Source organism: Balaenoptera physalus (genome assembly GCF_965194825.1).
Source record: "Balaenoptera physalus genome assembly, chromosome: 13".
Lineage (NCBI taxonomy): Eukaryota > Metazoa > Chordata > Mammalia > Artiodactyla > Balaenopteridae > Balaenoptera > Balaenoptera physalus.
The window spans coordinates 66,289,312-66,308,543 of NC_138892.1; the positions used below are offsets into that span (position 1 = coordinate 66,289,312).

General features: G+C 42.5%; 1 protein-coding gene across 12 annotated transcripts in view; it reads left to right on the top strand.

The window, feature by feature from the left end:
* The window catches only part of SENP1 (SUMO specific peptidase 1), a 65,066-nt gene extending 47,690 nt beyond the window's left edge, over window positions 1-17,376 (top strand). For all 12 annotated transcript variants that reach the window (XM_082420960.1, XM_082420962.1, XM_082420970.1 and 9 more), the window contains 5 exons: window positions 11,180-11,383; window positions 12,249-12,328; window positions 13,254-13,338; window positions 13,865-13,960; window positions 14,914-17,376. In XM_082420960.1, the coding sequence (XP_082277086.1) occupies window positions 11,180-11,383; window positions 12,249-12,328; window positions 13,254-13,338; window positions 13,865-13,960; window positions 14,914-14,976 (528 nt within the window). In that variant the 3' untranslated portion in view covers window positions 14,977-17,376. The remainder of the gene's footprint in view (window positions 1-11,179; window positions 11,384-12,248; window positions 12,329-13,253; window positions 13,339-13,864; window positions 13,961-14,913) is intronic.
* The last annotated feature ends 1,856 nt before the right edge of the window (window positions 17,377-19,232 follow it).

The window sequence follows — 19,232 nt, forward strand, 5'->3', positions numbered from 1 at the left end:
TGTCTCGGCGTGTTTCTCCTTGGGTTTATTCTGTATGGGACTCTCTGCGCTTCCTGGACTTGGATGGCTATTTCCTTCCCCATGTTAGGGAAGTTTTTGACTATAATCTCTTCAAATATTTTCTCTGGTCCTTTCTCTCTCTCTTCTCCTTCTGGGACCCCTGTAATGCGAATGTTGTTGCGTTTAATGTTGTCCCAGAGGTCTCTTAGGCTGTCTTCATTTCTTTTCATTCTTTTTTCTTTAGTCTGTTCTGCAGCAGTGAGTTCCACCATTCTGTCTTCCAGGTCACTTATCCGTTCTTCTGCCTCAGTTATTCTGCTATTGATTCCTTCTAGTGTAGTTTTCATTTCAGTTATTGTATTGGTCATCTCTGTTTGTTTGTTCTTTAATTCTTCTAGGTCTTTGTTAATCATTTCTTTCATCTTCTCAATCTTTGCCTCCATTCTTATTCCGAGGTCCTGGATCATCTTCACTATCATTATTCTGAATTCTTTCTCTGGAAGGTTGCCTATCTCCACTTCATTTAGTTGTTTTTCTGGGGTTTTTTCTTGTTCCTTCATCTGGTACATAGCCCTCTGCCTTTTCATCTTCTCTATCTTTCTGTAACTGTGGTTTTTGGTCCACAGGCTGCAGGATTGTAGTTTTTCTTGCTTCTGCTGTCTGCCCTCTGGTGGTTGAGGCTATCTAAGAGGCTTGATGGTAGGCTCTGGTGGTGGGTAGAGCTGACTGTTGCTGTGGCGGTCAGAGCTCAGTAAAACCTTAATCCACTTGACTGTTGATGGGTGGGGCTGGGTTCCCTCCCTGTTGCTGTGGCGGTCAGAGCTCAGTAAAACCTTAATCCACTTGACTGTTGATGGGTGGGGCTGGGTTCCCTCCCTGTTGGTTGTTTTGCCTGAGGCAACCCAACACTGGAGCCTACCCGTGCTCTTTGGTGGGGTTAATGGCAGACTCTGGGAGGGCTCACGGCAAGGAGAACTTCCCAGAACCTCGGCTGCCAGTGTCCTTATCCCCCCGGTGAAACAGAGCCACCACTCGCCTCTGCAGGAGACCCCCCAACACCAGCAGGTAGGTCTGGTTCAGTCTCCCCCAGGGTCACTGCTCCTTCCCCTGGGTCCCGATGCACACATTACTTTGTGTGTGCCCTCCAAGAGTGGGGTCTCTGTTTCCCCCAGTCCTGTCAAAGTCCTGCAATCAATTCCCACTAGGCTTCAAAGTCTGATTCTCTAGGAATTCCTCCTTCCGTAGCCGGACCCCCAGGTTGGGAAGCCTGACGTGGGGCTCAGAACCTTCACTCCAGTGGGTGGACTTCTGTGGTATAAGTGTTCGCCAGTCTGTGAGTCACCCACCCAGCAGTTATGGGATTTGATTTTACTCTGATTGCGCCCCTCCTACCGTCTCACTGTGGCTTCTCCTCTGTCCTTGGACGTGGGGTATCCTCCTTGGTGAAGTCCAGGTTCTTCCTGTCAATGATTGTCCAGCAGCCAGTTTTGATTCTGGTGCTCTCGCAAGAGGCAGTGAGAGCACGTCCTTCTACTCCGCCATCTTGGTTAATCTCCTAGAGTATTTTTAATTTCAGTAATTGTGTTTTTCATCACTGTTTGTTTGCTCTTTAGTTCTTCTAGATCCTTGTTAAATGTTTCTTGCATTTTCTCCATTCTGTTTCCAAGATTTTGGATTATCTTTACTACCATTACTCTGAATTCTTTTTTGTGTAGTTTGCCTATTTCATCTTCATTATTTGTTCTTGTAAGTTTTACCTTTCTTCTTCGTCTATAACATATTTTTTTGTCATTTCATTTTTTGGTTTTTTTGATGGTTGGTGCTGTATTCCTGTCTTACTGGTTGTTTGGCCTGAGACGTCCAGCACTGGAGTGTGCAGGCAGTTGGATAGAGTTGGGTCTTTGTGCTGAGATGAGGACCTCCAGGAGGTCTCACTCTGATTAATATTCCCTGGGGTCTGAGGTTCCTGTTAGTCCAGTGGTTTGGACTCAGAGCTCCCACTATGAGATCTTGGGCCCAACCTACACCCGGGGAACCAAGATCCCGTGAGGTTTGTGGCACGGTAAAAAAAAGAAGAGGAAAGAAAGAAAGAAAAAAAGGAGCAGTACAATATCAAAGAATAAAAGACAAAATAAAAGTAGAAAGATAAAAAATATGTTAGGAAAAGTAAAAGTATAATTGAAACAACTGCAACAAGGCAAAATAAAACCACAACAGAAAAAAGGAAGAAAAGGCGGGGTGGAGGACAAGCCAAAAGGAGAGATCACTAACAAAGTATAAAGAATAAAATAAAATTAGAAAAATAAAAGATTTATTAGGAAAAATAAAAATATAAAAGAATCAACAACAGTGAATCAACAAGGTAAAACAGAACCCCAATCTAAAAGAGGAAAAAAGAAAAAAAAAAAAAAAAAAAGCCTTGACCATGGGGGCGGAGTTTAGGCTGGGGTGGCACTTAGGCAGGGGCAGTGTTTAGGGTGGGGCGGGGCTTAGGCAGGTGGGGGGGTGACGTTTGAGCATGGGGTGGGGCCTAGGTGGGTGACGTTTAAGCGTGGGGCGTGGCCTCTGCTTAGGACCTGTGGGGAAGAGGAGAAGCAGCATGTGGAAAGGAGGGCCTCAGGAGTGTGGAGTTCCGAGTTTGGAGGTAGGGCGCTGAGTGAGGGTGTGTGGGTGGGGTTTAGGCCCAGCTCGTTGGAGGGGGTCTCCGAGTGTAGAGTTGGGGCCCTGGGTGGGGGTGTAGGGGTGGGGCTTGGGCTCTGCACGGCAGGGGGGAGGCTCCGAGGGCAGAGGATTAGGCCCGGGAGCCCAACAGGCTTCCTGGCGCCTAAGTGGACAGGGAAAGTACTGGCCCCGTTCCCTTCCGCTCCTTCGTGCCCCTCCCCCACCGTCTCCCCCAGGGTCTCCCCCGTTGCCACTGGACCCCTAACCGTGGTTGGGTCCCGCTGGGTGTAGAAACTCCTTCCCTCCCCCAGCCAGCCCTCAGGGTGCCGGTCCTGGAGGTCTGGCCTTAACTTTTGCTCCCCCTTCCCTCCCTCCCACTCCCTCAGGACCTGCATGGCTGGAGGGGGCCTCAATGGGCAGAGGATCAGGCCTGGGATCTCAGCAGGTTCCTGGGGGTTCAAGTGGGCAGGGGAAACCTGGCCACACTCCCTTTTGATCCTCTACCCTCCCAGTGGTTCCCCAATTTACCCCTTCCCCTCCCGCAGCCAGCCCTCGGGGCGCCAGTCCCATCCCGCCTCCACTTCTCCTCCCCCTTCCTTCCCCCAGTGACCCACATCCTACCCAGTCGCTGGGGGTTCCTCCTACCTGCTTAGGTGTCCGTGGTCCCCCACTGGTGCCTGGTAGGTGTCCTAGTTGTGAGGAGACGTGAATTCCGCATCCTCCTAGTATGCCATCTTGACTCCGCCCCCCCAACATGTTTTTAAGAATGGATTTTTATATAGGTGAGGATTAACATTTTACCTTACTATAAGAAAATGAAACTTCTCAAAATTGGAATGTGGGAAGTGGCTGCCTTGTAAAGAATAGAAAATGAGGCTGGAAAGCTAATAACATATAGATGGGGATTTCTATACCAGGTCTGGTGATTAGTTATTAAAAGAAATTTCTAATTAAGGGAAGGAAGACAGGGTTAAAGAGAGGAGGAGTTAGTTGCAAAAGTAGATTGAAACAAAAGGAAATATTAACAAATATTAACAATACAATATTATTAAATATTAACAATATTAACAAATTAAACAAAAGGAAACATTTTTAAGTGTATGTCAGTACTAGAAACTATTTATTATTTCCTGGAGATTGAGTTGAATAACTTCTGGAATCCAAGTCTAAGATTTTAGGTTAATGATCCTGAGGAGAGGACTACCTTAGGCTTTGTGTTTCTCTTTATGGCCTGCTAATTCTGCTTCTTAGAGGGCCTAAAAGTTGTTTTATAAAGCATCAGATAAATTTAGAAATACATGGAAATTATTTAGGCATACAAGTAAATGAACCTGACTTCTTCTGATCTTGATAGAATAAAATGGATCAGATTTACTCTTTCAACTTAACTAGGAAACTAGATAAAACATCAAGCAAGAATTTTCAGACATTGGATAACAGTGATTCCTGAGAGAAGGGAAATGAAAAGGATGAGCCTATGATTTCCACAGCTTACTGGGGCGGTGTGTTGAGGGGAGAGAGCTGGTAAAACCTGGCAGTGCCTGGCAGTCTTGTGAGTGGAGGAGACAGAGTTCAGGGAGGCCAAAGTGGCTAAGGTTTGTGAGATAAATACTGGAGGGGAAGTTGCTGAACAAAGAGAAAGCTCCAGAGATATGCAGTGGGCCCCCCTCAAATCTTTGGCTGAATACTGATCTGTACATATATGGGAAGAAACTACCAGAGCCTGGGGAAAGAACCACCAGAAAGAAGGAATCAGAACAAGCCTGAGAGCTAACACAGGTGCCAAGAATAGTTCATGTCCCAACCATCTAGAGTAGAAAAGTTGTGGGGCGTTGAATAGAGTCCTCAAAAGGGCATTGCTTCAAGAGCGGGGCCAAAGTGACCCTAGAATAAAGGTTGCCCTGAACCCATGGTAACAAGCTTAAATACAAGTCTTGAAAGCTTGAAACTGATCCAACTAACTTAACTATATCACAGAACAAAGCCCAACAATATTTAAAGGAACACAGCAAATTCTGGTAACAACAAAACCCAACAACATGAAATTCACAATGTCTAGCATCCAATTAAAAATTCCCAGGCATGCAAATAGAAGAAAAATATAACAAAGGGAAAAAACAGTCACTATAGAAATACCCAGAAAAGACAAAAATGATAGGATTAGCCAACAAAGATATTAAAACAGATATCATTAACATATTCACATGTTCAGGAAAGTGGACATTATGAGGAGAAAAATGGAAAATATAAAAGACCCAAATTGAACTTCTAGAGATGAAAAATACAGTATCTGAAATGAAAAATACATGAGATGAGATTAACATATTAGACACTGTGGAAGGAACAGTTAGTGAACTTGAAAATAGAGCAATAGGAACCATTCAAATGGAGTAGAAAAAAGGCTGAAAAAAGATGACTAGAGCTTAGCGAGCTCTGGGGCAGTGTCAAGCCTAAGCATGTAATTGAAGTCCCAGAAGGGAAAGTTGGGTGTAAGTGGTATCAGAAAAAATGTTTAAAGAAATAACGGTGGAAGATTTTCCAAATTTGGAAATATACTGACAGATCCCAGAAATTCAGCATACCTCAAATAGAAGAAACACCATAGTGAAATGTTATAATAATCAAATTGCTAAAGACCACTGATAAAGAGAAAACTAATGAAAGCAACCAGAGGAAAAGAGGCATATTATGTACAGAGGAACAAAGATCTGTCAGAAACCATGTAGGCCAGAGGACAATATAGCTACATCTTTAAAGTACTGAAGGAGGAAAAAAAAAGCTTGTCAACCTAAATTCTATACCAGCAAATAAATCTTTCAAAAAATAAGGCTATACTTTTTTAGGCAAACAAATGCTGAAAGAATTCATCACCAGCAGACTTCTACCGTAAGAAATATTAAAAGATATTTGTCAGGCAGAAGACAAATATGAGGTAAAAGTTTCAATCTACACGAGGAGTGAAGAGCAGTGGAAATGCTCTCAGTTTTTAATATCTCTGAAAGACAATTGACTAGTCAAGTCAAAAATAAAACAACATACTGTGGGGTTTATAACATGTTGAAGTGAAGTATATGACAATCATAACATAAAGGAGGGGGAAAATGGAAGCACATACTTGTCTAAGGTTCCTGTACAATACATGAAGTGGTATAATGTTATATGAAGGTAGACTACAATAAGTTAAAGACATATAAATCCTAGAGCAACCAGTTAAAAACAAAAACAAAAACCAGAGAGGTATCGTTATAAGCCAGTAATGGAGATAAAATGGAATTAAAAGATACCCAATCCAAAGGAAGGCAGGGAAAGAGGAAGGATACAAAGAACAGATGGAACTAATAGTAAAAAAAGAACATGATGGTAGATTTAAAACCAACCATCTCAGTAATCACATTAAATGTAAATGACCTAACCCAGCACACCCAATAGAAATATAATGTGAGCCATGTATGTAATTTTAAGTTTTCTAGTAGTCACATTAAAAAAAAGTGAAAAGAAACAGGTAAAACTAATTTTATAATATATTTTATTTAACCCAATATATCCAAAATATGTTATTTTGGCATGTAATAAATCTGAAAATATTGTTAATGAGATATTTTACCTTCTTTTTAAAAATGTATGTATTTTACACTTACAGCACATTTACACTTACAACACAATTTGCATTAGTCATATTTCAAGTGCTCAAGAGTCACATTTGGCTAGTAGCTACCATATTGGACAGTATAAATATCCTGTTAAAAGGCAGAGATTGTCAGATTAGGTTAAAAAATATGTCTACAGGAAACCTGTTTTAAATATGAAGACACATATAGGTTAAAAGTAAAAGGATGGAAAAAATATACCATGCCAACACTAAACAAAGGAAAGATGAAGTAACTGTATTAATATCACACCAAGTAGATTTCAGAGCAAGTCATATTACCAGTGATAGACTTTTCATAATGGTAAAGGGGTAAGTTCAAGAGGATTAGCAACCTAGATATGTACACACCTAACAGAACTTCAAAATAGATGAAGTAAAAACTGAGAAAATTGGAAGGGGAAATAGACAAATTTATAATTACTGTTGAAGATTTCAACACCTCTCTCTCAATAATTAACTGTTTCCGAGGAGAAGTTAAATCTAAGTGATGCTTGGTAAGAGAGGAAACATCCTGCCAAACATTAAGCCCAACTAGACAAACCTAGCACAGGGAGTAGGTTTTCCTTAGGAAATAAAAACTGCGTAAGAAGGGAAAAAAATCAGACAAAATGAGATAAATTAAGTGAATATGATGGGGTCTACGATATGCTATGCACTCTAACATGTGGAATAAAATGACTAGAATGGAAGTTATAGTGTTTCTAACATGACTCGTGGGAAGATTCCACGTCATTATAGTTTACCTCTTTAAAGTGTTTCTTAATAGAACTAGTCCTATTGATAAACCAGGGATTTATGTGAGGTCACAGGGAGAATAATTACAGTTGTCATGACTCCATAAAAATAGATGTTGCCTGCCTCTCTTTCTCTAAAACCTTGGCAGTAATTTAATAATTTGTTACTTGAATTCGCATGTGAGAAAAATCCTGGGCACAGTGAGGGATGCAGTAACACAGAGCTTACCTGAAGTCTGCCTTCTTGGTTTCCATAGTGTTATTAGATTAGATCTTTTAGGAGTGAGTGACCTTCTGACTCATAATATTCAGGGGTTGTTGCTTGGTTAGTCTTTTGGGTTTTGTGGTTGACAAGGATAAGTCTAATTTAAAAATCAGAATGAGGAAGACTTCCCCAGTGGCGCAGTGGCTAAGAATCCGCCTGCCAATGCAGGGGACACGGGTTCGAGCCCTGGTCCAGGAAGATCCCACATGCCACGGAGCAACTAAGCCCGTGTGCCACAACTACTGAGCCTGCGCTCTAGGGCCCGCATGCCACAACTACTGAGCCCGCGTGCCACAACTACTGAAGCCCGCGCGCCTAGAGCCTGTGCTCCACAACAAGAGGAGCCACCGCAAGTAGCCCACGCACCACAAGGAAGAGTAGCCCCCACTCACCACAACTAGAGAAAGCCTGTGCACAGCAACGAAAACCCAACACAGCCAAAAATAAATACAATTAAATCTTTAAAAAAAAAAAAATTCAGAATGAGTATGTAGAGGGGAAAATCTGGAGGGGTAAAATAGGAAAACAGCTTTTTTTCCCCCTGAAAGTTATCGTGGTCTCTGCTCAGGAACACTGTCATGCTCAGGACTTTTAGAACATTTATTTCCTAAGTCAATTATAAGGGTTCAGAGTGTGAAATTGGAAAGGGTTAAAGTCAGGATTGTATTGTGCAATGTTTTACTTCTAAATGCATGAGAAAACAATAGTTTGGCTGGTTTACTGCGTGAGAAGGAGGATACAAATAGCAGTCATTTATGTCATTGTGGTAACATACAGGAAAAGGATTGAGTCCTTAGTTTGAAAACATGGTAGGCTTTTCTTTTAAAGAGAAGCTTTTTTCAGCTTCAACCTGGCAACTCTTCAAATAAAATCACAAAGGAATAAGACACTATAAACAACCATTCCACCCCCAGACAGGACTGCATAGACAAGTAGGCACTCATGGCCAAAGCTGCAAAGGCAGCAGGAAGGGCAGCTCTTTAGGCACCAGGAGCTGCAGCAAGCAGAGGCAAGTGTGAGCCCCCAAAAGAGTGACAAGTGCAAGACAAACAGTAGGCACCGGGCTGACTTATTACTCTTAGCCCCCTATTCCAAAGGGAATTGAAGATCTTCTGAAGCTAAGAGAGTCCTGTGTGCAGAAAGGCTCTCACTATGGAAGGGGAGGGAACCTTGTCTTCACAAAATACAAGCAAGTGCTCTGACCATCATTGCTTCTCTTTCATCTTAAGCACTGTGATCCCTTCTCTCATTTCTTTTTCCTTTATCTTCAGCCCTCTGTGAGATGACGTGTAGGATTCTTTTTGTTCTCCTAACTCCTAGCTTGTTTTTTTGGTATGATTGTGTCTTGGCTGAACTACGGCAATTTTCCTCATTTGGATAGAGTAAGAGCTGAAAAACTGAGAAGAGAAACTCAGATCTAAATTCGGCCTCAGATGTCAGATTACATGTCCTCAGTTAATGGGAGGGAACATTGAAGCCACTAAACTCCCTCCTACTGAGATACAGGAGAAATGAAAAAGAACCCAGACCACTCCGTAGAGCTAATTAATGAGCTGACTTTGGAGGAAGCCATTTCCCTCTCAGTGGAGAAACCTTGGTTGGAGGCAGAACTGAAGCAGTGGAAGAGGGATTCTTAGTGTGGTGTCCTGATCACTAGGTCTCTGTTCCTGTTCAGCTGGCTTGGTCTTTAGCTTTATAGGTCCACTCTCTCAAAATAACAAAATGAAATAAGAAGCCAAACAACTCAGTCTATGGAGGTCCAGCTAAACTTAATTGGTTCCTGGCACTCTTTCCTCCTGAAAAATAGGATAGTCATGTGTAGCATGACACTCATAATGTCATCCTTTTCACTTCAGGGTAACTATACCAAAGGTGGTGTACCCCTCTGATGGGCACCTGGGGGAGGTATATCTCTGTGGCTTTCATGTGCTTGGCTATCCTTATCTCTCTCTAATTTCTTCCACTTCCATCCTAAGTCCTTGTTGCTTGTTGTAATATATAACTTGTCTGCCCCCATGGAAGGTTTGGCTTACAGTGACTGACAGGTTGTCTGCCTGTTCACTTCACCCCCTGGATTGAAGGGTTTAGTTAGTCTCATAGCATGGCTAATACTGTGGGATAGAATGCCAGAGGAATCAGTCCCTTCCTGCTGATTTTCTCTCACTAGAGGATGTAGATTATAGCTGTGAAATATGTGCTTGCTGAGCAAGATCCTCCTGCATTCCTGGCTGCCTTCACAAGTGGAGAAGCATCCTTTAGCACCATTATCTTCGGGGGCGGGGTTAGATTAAAAACCTGGATTGGAGAAATCTGTGATCCTAATTGTGTCTTAATTCATTATCATTATTTTAAATAACTGAGCTCCAGTTACCTATTGGGCATCACTCAGCAGAGAATTAACCACAGCCTGAGTCCTCTGGGCCTGTTGTTCCGTCTTCAGAGATGCAGGAAAAACAGTGTCTTTCTTCAGTCCTGGCTCTCCCTCCCACCACCCTCAGAGCTCTGCTTCATGGTGAATGTGGTATCCCTGCAACTGCTTAGGCATCCTCATCTATAGGCCCTTTCTCTGGTCTAGACCATGCTCCGGTGTGTTCCTGGCAGCGTTCCCTGCTGCCTCCCCAGTATGTAGTTGCCTACTATTGGGCTCACTGCTCTGGCATTCTAGTGTGTAAATATTTGTCAAAGGACGGGGGTGTTTTCCCATTCCCCAAAAAGCATTCTGAAAAATGTGCCTGTTTTCTTAGTCATATTTCCAAGCTTTGGATGAGTTAGCCCATTCATTCCTTGCAGTTGACAGACACTGGCCTGACCTCAGCTGGCCACATAAAATAAGTATGCAGTAACTTCCGACACAGTAACTTTCAAGCTTTGGTACCAAGGAGTCCTGGGCTTAAAGGAACCATGGATGACATAGTCATTGTTAGAGAACACATTGTTTCATTAACATATCTCCTGTATCAAGCGTTTTAATTTCTTTCACTTGTACTTGATATTGAAGGCATAAATGGAATCAACAAAAATGAGGCAGCTAACCATATAGATTCTGGGGGAGAACTTTACTCTTCATGTTTGTCATTTTACTTTCAGGTCTCATGTAATGTAGGTTATACTATATCCATGTCTGCCTCTATATAATGGTGACATTGCTGAGCTACTACCAGTTTAGAGATGTTTTTCCAATATAGTTGATGGTTTATTCTGTCACTCAGTTCTACTTGAGACCAAAACAGTTTGCTTCTGCTAGGTGGCTTGTTAGGCTGAAAATGCAATCCTTAGTCATGGAGCAGAATTTTCTATCTTTGTGCAGAATCAGGAGACCTACATAGAAGGATTGAACTACTGATCTTAGCTTTATTAACACTAGACTCTGAGCTCAGGATTTATTTAAATTACTCGCACAGTCCCGATAGATTAAAGGAACTGCTAGTGTGTACCTCATTATACTGCTTGTACTCCTTCCTTTCCTTTTCTCTGAGTCTCACCTTGTACCACCCCTTCCTCCTCATTTTCCAGTTTTTTTAACCTAGTCTTCAGTCTTCTACAAGTCCGGCCAACATCTTCCTATATGTATCTGGAACCATATATATACACATATGTGTGTGTGTGTGTGTGTGTGTGTGTGTGTGTTTATACACACACACACACATCAGCTTTTTCTGTTTTCACTGTTTATAACCACCTCAACACCTCCCTCCCTTCTAGTCAGAATTTGATATAGGGACATGAGGCTGTTGGGTGTTGAAGTCATAATTGAATTGATTAGGAAACTAACCTATGCTGTGCAATATTGCAACTGTGTTTCCTTCTTACAACACAACTATTTTGAAAGGCTGGAGTATCTATTTTAATACATATACTTTCTTCCCACAGATCATCAATTTCTACATGAATATGCTGATGGAGCGAAGTAAAGAGAAGGGATTGCCAAGTGTGCATGCATTTAATACCTTTTTTTTCACTAAGTTAAAAACGGCTGGTTATCAAGCAGTGAAACGTTGGACAAAGAAAGTGGATGTCTTTTCTGTTGACATTCTTTTGGTGCCCATTCACCTGGGAGTGCACTGGTGTCTTGCTGTGAGTGCCTCTTTTATTACTGATAAAATTTAAAAGAAATCTATGTAATTATAGAATACACAGAGAGTGGTGAATATTCTATATTTTCACTAGATGACAGAGAAAAAGTAGCATTTAGTTGTCTAAACATTGGATAGATCAGTGAACTCCCTGTCAAGAGTGGGAGATACTTAGACTTTGAAGAAAGCTATGGAGTTTTCCTTTTCTGGAAATATTTTAAAAGGGAGTTATAAGTCAAAGCAGGCTAAAGGCAAGGCATGGGGAGTAAAAGTGACTTCTCAGTGATGCTGCCAACTCAGATTCTATGACTGTTATTTTCTGCCTAATCATGACTTGTCTTGCATACTTGGTAATTCAGTATTTTTTATGATTCTGAGAACATGGATACATGAGCTTAATATATTAATAAAAGTATAAAAGTATTTCACAGTCTGTTTTGAATTACATTTGAAAAGCATAAGCCAAAAGGAAATTCTCCAAGTAAAGAAACAAAAACTAGACTGTTTTACCATCTTTCAGAAAATGTATGGAAATTATCTCACTCAACTTACGTTCTCTGAAGAGCATGTTGTGTCTTCACTGTTACCCACAGTGCAGATGGAGAACCTGAGTACTAGGAAAAGGTTTCAGGGCAATTACTGGAGCCACCAGTCAATCAGCCCCCATCGTAGTTCTGAGTAAATAACCCCCCTGTTCTTCTCTCCTCTGCAGATTAAGCATGGTATAATGCTAAGCATCCATCAAACTTGTCATGATATCATAGGAAATCTGGCAGAAGGTTCCAAATTCCAGGGAAGGGAAAAGCTGAGAAACCAGTTTTCTTCACTTCATAAACACAGATTTTTTTTTTTTTTTTAATTCCCAGGTTGTAGACTTTAGAAAGAAGAATATTACCTATTACGACTCCATGGGTGGGATAAACAATGAAGCCTGCAGGATCCTCTTGTAAGTAGGGAGTTGAGGACAAAGAGTTTGATGTTGGGTATATGTTATGTTTTTCGAGCTATTGAACTAGTTCTCTGATCCCTTCAATGTAGTGATTAATAAAGGAAATCTTTATCTTGAGTAAGAATGGATATTTTCCATCTAAATAAGTAAAGTTTAATAATAATATAATACCAAAAATACACCCTAATGGGGATAATTACTGTCCCAGTGCTCTAAATACAGAGTGGATATATACATATAGATATAGAAACTACTTAGAAATCATCTACTCCAACCTCCTAATTTTTCAGATGAAGAAACCAAGACCCACAGAGGTGACTTCGATTTGCTCAGGTCCTGCTAGTTAGTGGCTCAACTGGGAACCAGAATGCAAATCTCTTTATATCCCGTGTGTTTCTCTTTCCAAAATGTCTATTTCTCACTGTACCATTTTGGCAGCCAGGAGGGGGCTGGGTTCCAGAATGGTGAGCAGTTCGCACTTAAGAAGAGTGCTGTATATGAGGTATGCACTCAACAAATTGTTGATTTGGATTGAATTTTCACACAGGAGAATCAAGACTGTAAATAAATAAATACCTCAGTATTGCTGGAGAAACATTTTTCTTCCATTAGATTGAGTTCTGTAGGACCATATAAACCAAGGAAAAGAACCAAAACTTGTTCCTCAGGACGGACAGTAGGTAGAAGGAGCCTGGGTATCAAAGGCAGATGTCATGCTTCTCTTGGGTTGACAGGGAAGGCCTGAATTGTGGGACCTCCAAAGGAAGCTTAGCAGTCCAAAGATTCCCTGCCCAGTAGTATATACTGTTTTCCTTAGACGCGCAGAAGAAAACTCTTCCTAAGGACTGGCAGCCCCGTTCTTGCAGTGGCAGCTGTCATCACTGCTCCCCAAGCTCATCTCATTCTCTCCCAATACCTTTAGGCAATACCTGAAGCAAGAAAGCATTGACAAGAAAAGGAAAGAGTTTGACACCAATGGCTGGCAACTCTTCAGCAAGAAAAGCCAGGTACATTTCTTCTTGATGAGATGGAAATCCTGAGACCTAGGGTATTGGAAAGAAAAGGATTTTACTGCTTGGTCCCCAGAGACCTTCTGTGTTAGTGTCTAGCCTCACCTCAGCTTAGTCGTTTGGTTCCTTGGGGAAGATAGAGTAAGCTATCTGTGGGAAACTAGTAATGTGTTTCTTATGAAGAACTAGGTTTTATAAATGCCCAGCTATTTTGCTAAACTTTCATCTGTGGGAAATGTTTGCAGATTGTTTGGCCCTTGTGGGAGGGGCCAGCTTTTACACCCTTGGGTGTCATGGAAATCTAAGATAGTCTCCTGTGTGATTAATATGAAATACACAGGCTGGACTGAGATGCTGAATTTTTTTCTGTGAGCCTCTGTTGTTCTGAGTCGGGGACCAGGGTCATCTCTTCCAAATTCAGGGAAACCTGTAAAATTTATATCCTTTGGCTCTTATTTATAATCAAATAAGAAAGAAGGAAGCTTGGAAAGATGTCACTTTTTTATTGTTTTTGGCCTTTCAGGAAATTCCACAGCAGATGAATGGAAGCGACTGTGGCATGTTTGCCTGCAAATATGCTGACTGCATTACCAAAGACAGACCAATCAACTTCACACAGGTGAGCCAAGCCTTCAGGAGGGAGCTCTATGACCACCCTGTCTCCAGGCTGCCGGGTAGTTGTTTTTCCCTCCACTTGCTCCACTTAGGGGGCTCTGCTTCAGTGTGGCTCGTAACACGGGTGGTTACTGCCTGTGCCGCGTCACAAGAAAAAGGGTAGTGATAGGCCACATCCCGGGTTACTGTATATCACATATTGTGATGTATGGGCAGAGCCTTCTTCTCCGCCCATCTCTCCCACCTACCTCAAATCCTGTAAGAAGCAGAGAACTGGGACCAGAGCAAGTTTCCTATAGTTTCCCTTTATTTGGATAGCAGTTAAGTTTTGGAACAGGCCACACCTTGATCTAGTGTAATTTGTTATGCTGCCCTCTTCCCCTGCCCCTCACTTGATGCAGCTGGTCAGTCTTCTTATAGTTTGTGATTGTTTATTTCTGTCCACGTGGTCCTTCGGAGACCAAAGTGGATTGAGACTAGAGATTAGGGGTTATTCTGTGTCCTCCACTTAACTCTTTACTTCTGTTTAAATCAATGGCTTTACCAGATTTTTCCACCATAGCCCTTGGGTGGAGCTCACTCTTGCAGTTCCTATAACTCCTCCCGTAAAAAGTGAGTTTTTGATTTTCAAGTGTCGGATCTCATATCCTCTTAAAAGTTTAACATAGAGGACTTGATAGACACCATTCTCAAAATTCTTGGAGACATTTGGGTGTACCCTAGGGACTTCTGGCAATGCCCAACAAAACTTCTAAGGTTACAACAATGGAAAATAGCAATAGAGATAGTAATAGAAAAAAGCAATAGAAAGAAAAAAAATCACATGTGATGAAGAATGAGCCATTTGAAAGATCAGAAATTCAGCTGAGATTATTTTAGTTGAAAACTTCAAGACGGAAAGGAGTGTTAGGTCTGCATACAAGAAATGAAAATAAGGGTGTCTCTGTGTCCCTACAGCAACACATGCCCTACTTCCGGAAGCGGATGGTCTGGGAAATCCTCCACCGAAAGCTTTTGTGAAGACTGTCTCAATTAGCAGACGTGGACTTGTGGGAGACCAGCTCTTTGTTGTCTACGGCCAGAGACCTTGGAAACAGCTGCTCCCAACCCTCTGTTCTTGTAAAGTCCTTGATCCTGGACCAGGCCCTGGAGAGATGCACTCACAAGCACATCTGCCTTTCCTTTTGTATCTCAGATACTATTTTTGCAAAGAAACTTTGGTGCTGTGAAAGGGGTGAGGGACATCCCTAAGCTGAAGAGAGAGACTGCTTTTCACTTCTTCAGTTCTGCCATCTTATTTTCAAAGGGCTCCAGCCTCACTCAGTCTCTAATTAGGGGCCTGAGAGAAGCTTGGAAAGACTCTTGATTTCATGTAAACTCTTGTTGTTAGGCCTTACTAAGAGGTAGGAAAGGACGTGGGCAAAAAGGTAGGGATGAAAACCACCAGCATATACACGCACACATACATACACACAGGATTTTCAAGATATGTCACTGGGAAAGTGACTGTAAACTGGACTTTGGGGCACCTGCATAATTCCCTCCTCCAGGACCTTTCCTATTTATATGCCCCTTTGTGAAATCCGTCTACTTCTGTACAAGGCTGTTTTATCATCTGTAGCTTCTTCCTCTCCTGAGGCACAACACGTGAGCCCTGGATGGACCCCAAAGTCCCAGGCAGTCCTTTCCTTAAAAGCAGAGGCTTGCATGTGCTCACAACACATGATATGGGGAAGACCCACCCAGGGAGCAGTTTAGTGGAGCGACAAGGCACCACTTTTACTGCTACCTACTTCTGACCAAGAAGAAGGACCTCAGTCTTTAGCATACAATTCCAGCATTGGATGAATGCAGGTCTAGTTTGGTCTGTGGCTAGCTAGTTTAAATATGTTTCTAACCACAGAGAATTTAATATATATATATATTTCACAGGGATATGTTTTTTTTTTTTTTGAAGGCTGAATGTGTTCACCATTTTAGCCTGTAGGTTTATTACCATTTTCCAAATTTAGCTCCAGCACGCACAGATCCCAGCCCCTATGTGTAGGGTGTTTGTGGACTTCCTAACAGAATATTTTGATTCCTGGTTGAATTTTGGCTTAGGGGTAGAGGTTACAGAGGGAGGCGAGATTTTCAACTGGAAAACGGGTGGAATTTGGACTGATCAACTTGAGATTGAAAAACTGCTATTCCTTTTGTTCTTTGTGGCATCTCCCCACCCTCTGAGCGCTCCTCAGGCTAGATAGTGAAACGATCCAATGCCAGTGTCATTTTGTACTTAAGTTCCAAAATAGGAACATTTTATACTTTTTTCTGTATTGTAATAGGTAGTTTTGTATGAAATCTTTTCTTCTCTTCCCACGTACCTCATCCTTTCCAACGTTGTGCTTTCTCCCTGGGCTTATTTGAAAATTTGACTCCGTTTTATATCAGGCTTGTTTAGTACATTTTTCTATGTGTTACCACAGGTTACAATTTGAAAAGAAAACTATTTTTTTTAAATATTCCATTGTTAACTGAATGTTACTGTTTTCCACTCCAGCAACTAGATGTCCTACCTTTTTCATACTGCCTGCCTTTGGGGGGAAGACCACCTTCTGTTTGTTTGTTTTCTTTTTTTTCTTCTTTCTTTCTTGCCTGTTTTGTTTTGGTTTTTTTGTTTTGTTTTGTTTTGGTTTTTTTTTTTGGTGTTTTCTATAGGAAATAAATAGCTTTCTATATATGAGTTCCTGGGACTTTCACATTCTCTTCTAGAGAGCTATGGCATGCAGGCTCATTGTGGGACTCCTGAACGTTGATTCTTGGTACTTAATGTATTTAAGTGACAACTTGAAAGGTGGCAATATGGTATAGATTTTGGACCATGAATCAAAAAGACCTGAGTTTTTCAGGCACTCTTGCTATTGTCTGGGGGACTCAAAACAAGATACTTCTCTGTATTTATTGTTTGTCCATTTAGATAACATCTGTCTTACTTTCCTCACAGACTTTTTGTACAGACCAAAGCAACAAATATTTATTGCCATGTACAGCGGAAAATGAAACATGCAACAAAAGCACTTTGAAAAATATACAAGGAATTGTTAAGCCTGTCTGAATTTGGCCCCACTTTCTGACCAGTGCAGTTTTGTACAAGGTGAAGTTAGTGATCCTGAGATGCCCTGCATGAGTGGGCCAGGCTGAGACACAGGTTGTGGTCCAGGGTGGGAACCAAGTAGACTTAACATAGTGGGGACCATTCTTTCCAGACAGCTGCCCAAGAAGAGCAGGACTAGCATCTGGAAACTTTCTTCTTCACTTAAGGGCGGACCTTGATGACAGGGGGGAAAAAATACGACGTTCCTGTATTCCATGGCCAAGGGCATGTTACCAATGTCTTGTTTAACCTGCTTTAAACTAAAGCCTGTTGCTTTCCTTTTCTCCGATCTTCCCCTCTCCTCTGTGTCCAGTGCTCATGATTACCTGCCTCCCCAAAGAAAGGGAACACTTGATGGATGATAAGCTCTAGATGCCAGATATGGAGCGTTCAGCAGAAACCACAGTCTCAACAATCACTCCTGGACCCTGTACAGAGAAAATCAGACCATTCCTGCCCATTTGAGGATACATGGTGCGAGGCACAGAGGCTAGTTCCATCCCGTTTGTCACCTGGGACCCACCGTTGCTCCCGGGAGCCCTGTTTAGGTTTGAATGTAAGAGCGCTTTTCCCTCATCTGGCCTGGAGACTCTGTGTAAACTGACTCTTCATATTTCTCTGTGGTATCAACTTCTCTCTTATTTTGCCCTTGTAATTGTGCTAGCATCTTCTACCCACTGCCCCTAGCAAGATTAGCCCCAAAGTTTTAGTGTTCTGGGATAGAAACAGGTTGCCCGGAAAAGCACTGCCAGCAGCCATATTCCAGAGTCTGTCCATCGCCACCTGGTTCTGCGTGGCCCATAAAAGGCTCTAGTGGGTAGAGAGGGAGGGTTCACTTCAGAGCCCCAGTGTGTTTAGCGTTTCAGCTTCTGGTCCTTCTCCTGTGCCATCCCTCCAGCTCTCAAATATGTCTTAACCCAGAGTAAGAGAGACAGCTGACACTCGGCCTTTGTCTTCTCCCTTGCTTCGTCTGGATGGGCCAGGGGGGTTGGGGTAGGGTGGAGTATGATGCTTTCCTCCTGGGAGCTCACGCACCCAAGAGAGTCAGAAAAGGACGTGAAACGCTGTCAGGCCCTGTCGTTGACTCAGACTACATGCTGAGCTCCTGGCAAAGTGGCCATATTTCCCTACCCAGGAGCAATCTGTCCACAGTTTCAAATTCATCCTAAAATTTGGGAAGGGACAAGTAAGACTCAACCCAATAGCTTTCCTAATAGCCCAGGCCTTATTTCACCTGTGTTGAATCCTAATATCTGTCTTTTAAGAGCCCATAATTCCTATTCCCAGCTTTGGAGGTGGTGGGTGATGTAACGTAAGGGTAAATGGGGTTATGCTGGTCACCACTGAGAGAAGAGTACTTAGGGGCTTCCCTGGTGGCGCAGTGGTTGAGAGTCTGCCTGCCAATGCAGGGGACACGGGTTCGAGCCCTGGTCTGGGAGGATCCCACATGCTGCGGAGCAACTGGGCCTGTGAGCCACAATTGCTGAGCCTGTGCGTCTGGAGCCTGTTCTCCGCAACAGGAGAGGCCACGATGGTGAGGGGCCCGCGCACCGCGATGAAGAGTGGCCCCCGCTTGCCACAACTAGAGAAAGCCCTCGCACAGAAACGAACACCCAACACAGCCATAAATAAATAAGTAAAAAATTAAAAAAAAAAAAAAAAAAAGAGTACTTAGACATGCATCCCCTGTGGGAGAGAAATGGGAAACTAGGAGACTTTTAGCTACAAGATAAACCTCGAGGAAACGTTAGTGCAGGCTGCCTCTCTGGCCTGTCAGGGAGAGGGTGGGGAGAATTCCATTTGGGAGTGGTTGAACCAGATTCTGAAATGTTATTGAGGGCCATAATGCTGCTTGGAATAGAAATTGGTCAAGGTAGAGATTCAAAGTCAAGTTGAAGGCCAGTGTTAACACTGGCTTGATCTTAGAGTTAAGGCCCAGGTCAGTCTTTCCTAATGGAACAGATCATAGCTGCTGACTTTTCTCCATTCTAAACTGAGGAGTAACCATCAACTGCTTGACTTCTGGAGATTGTCTTTCCTCCTTCACAGAACTTTAGTGCTGGGAAAGGCAAGTTGTCGGGGAGAGGCACACAAGGAGCTCAGAGCCTTCAACCTGCTGGGCACCCCTCATCCAATTTAC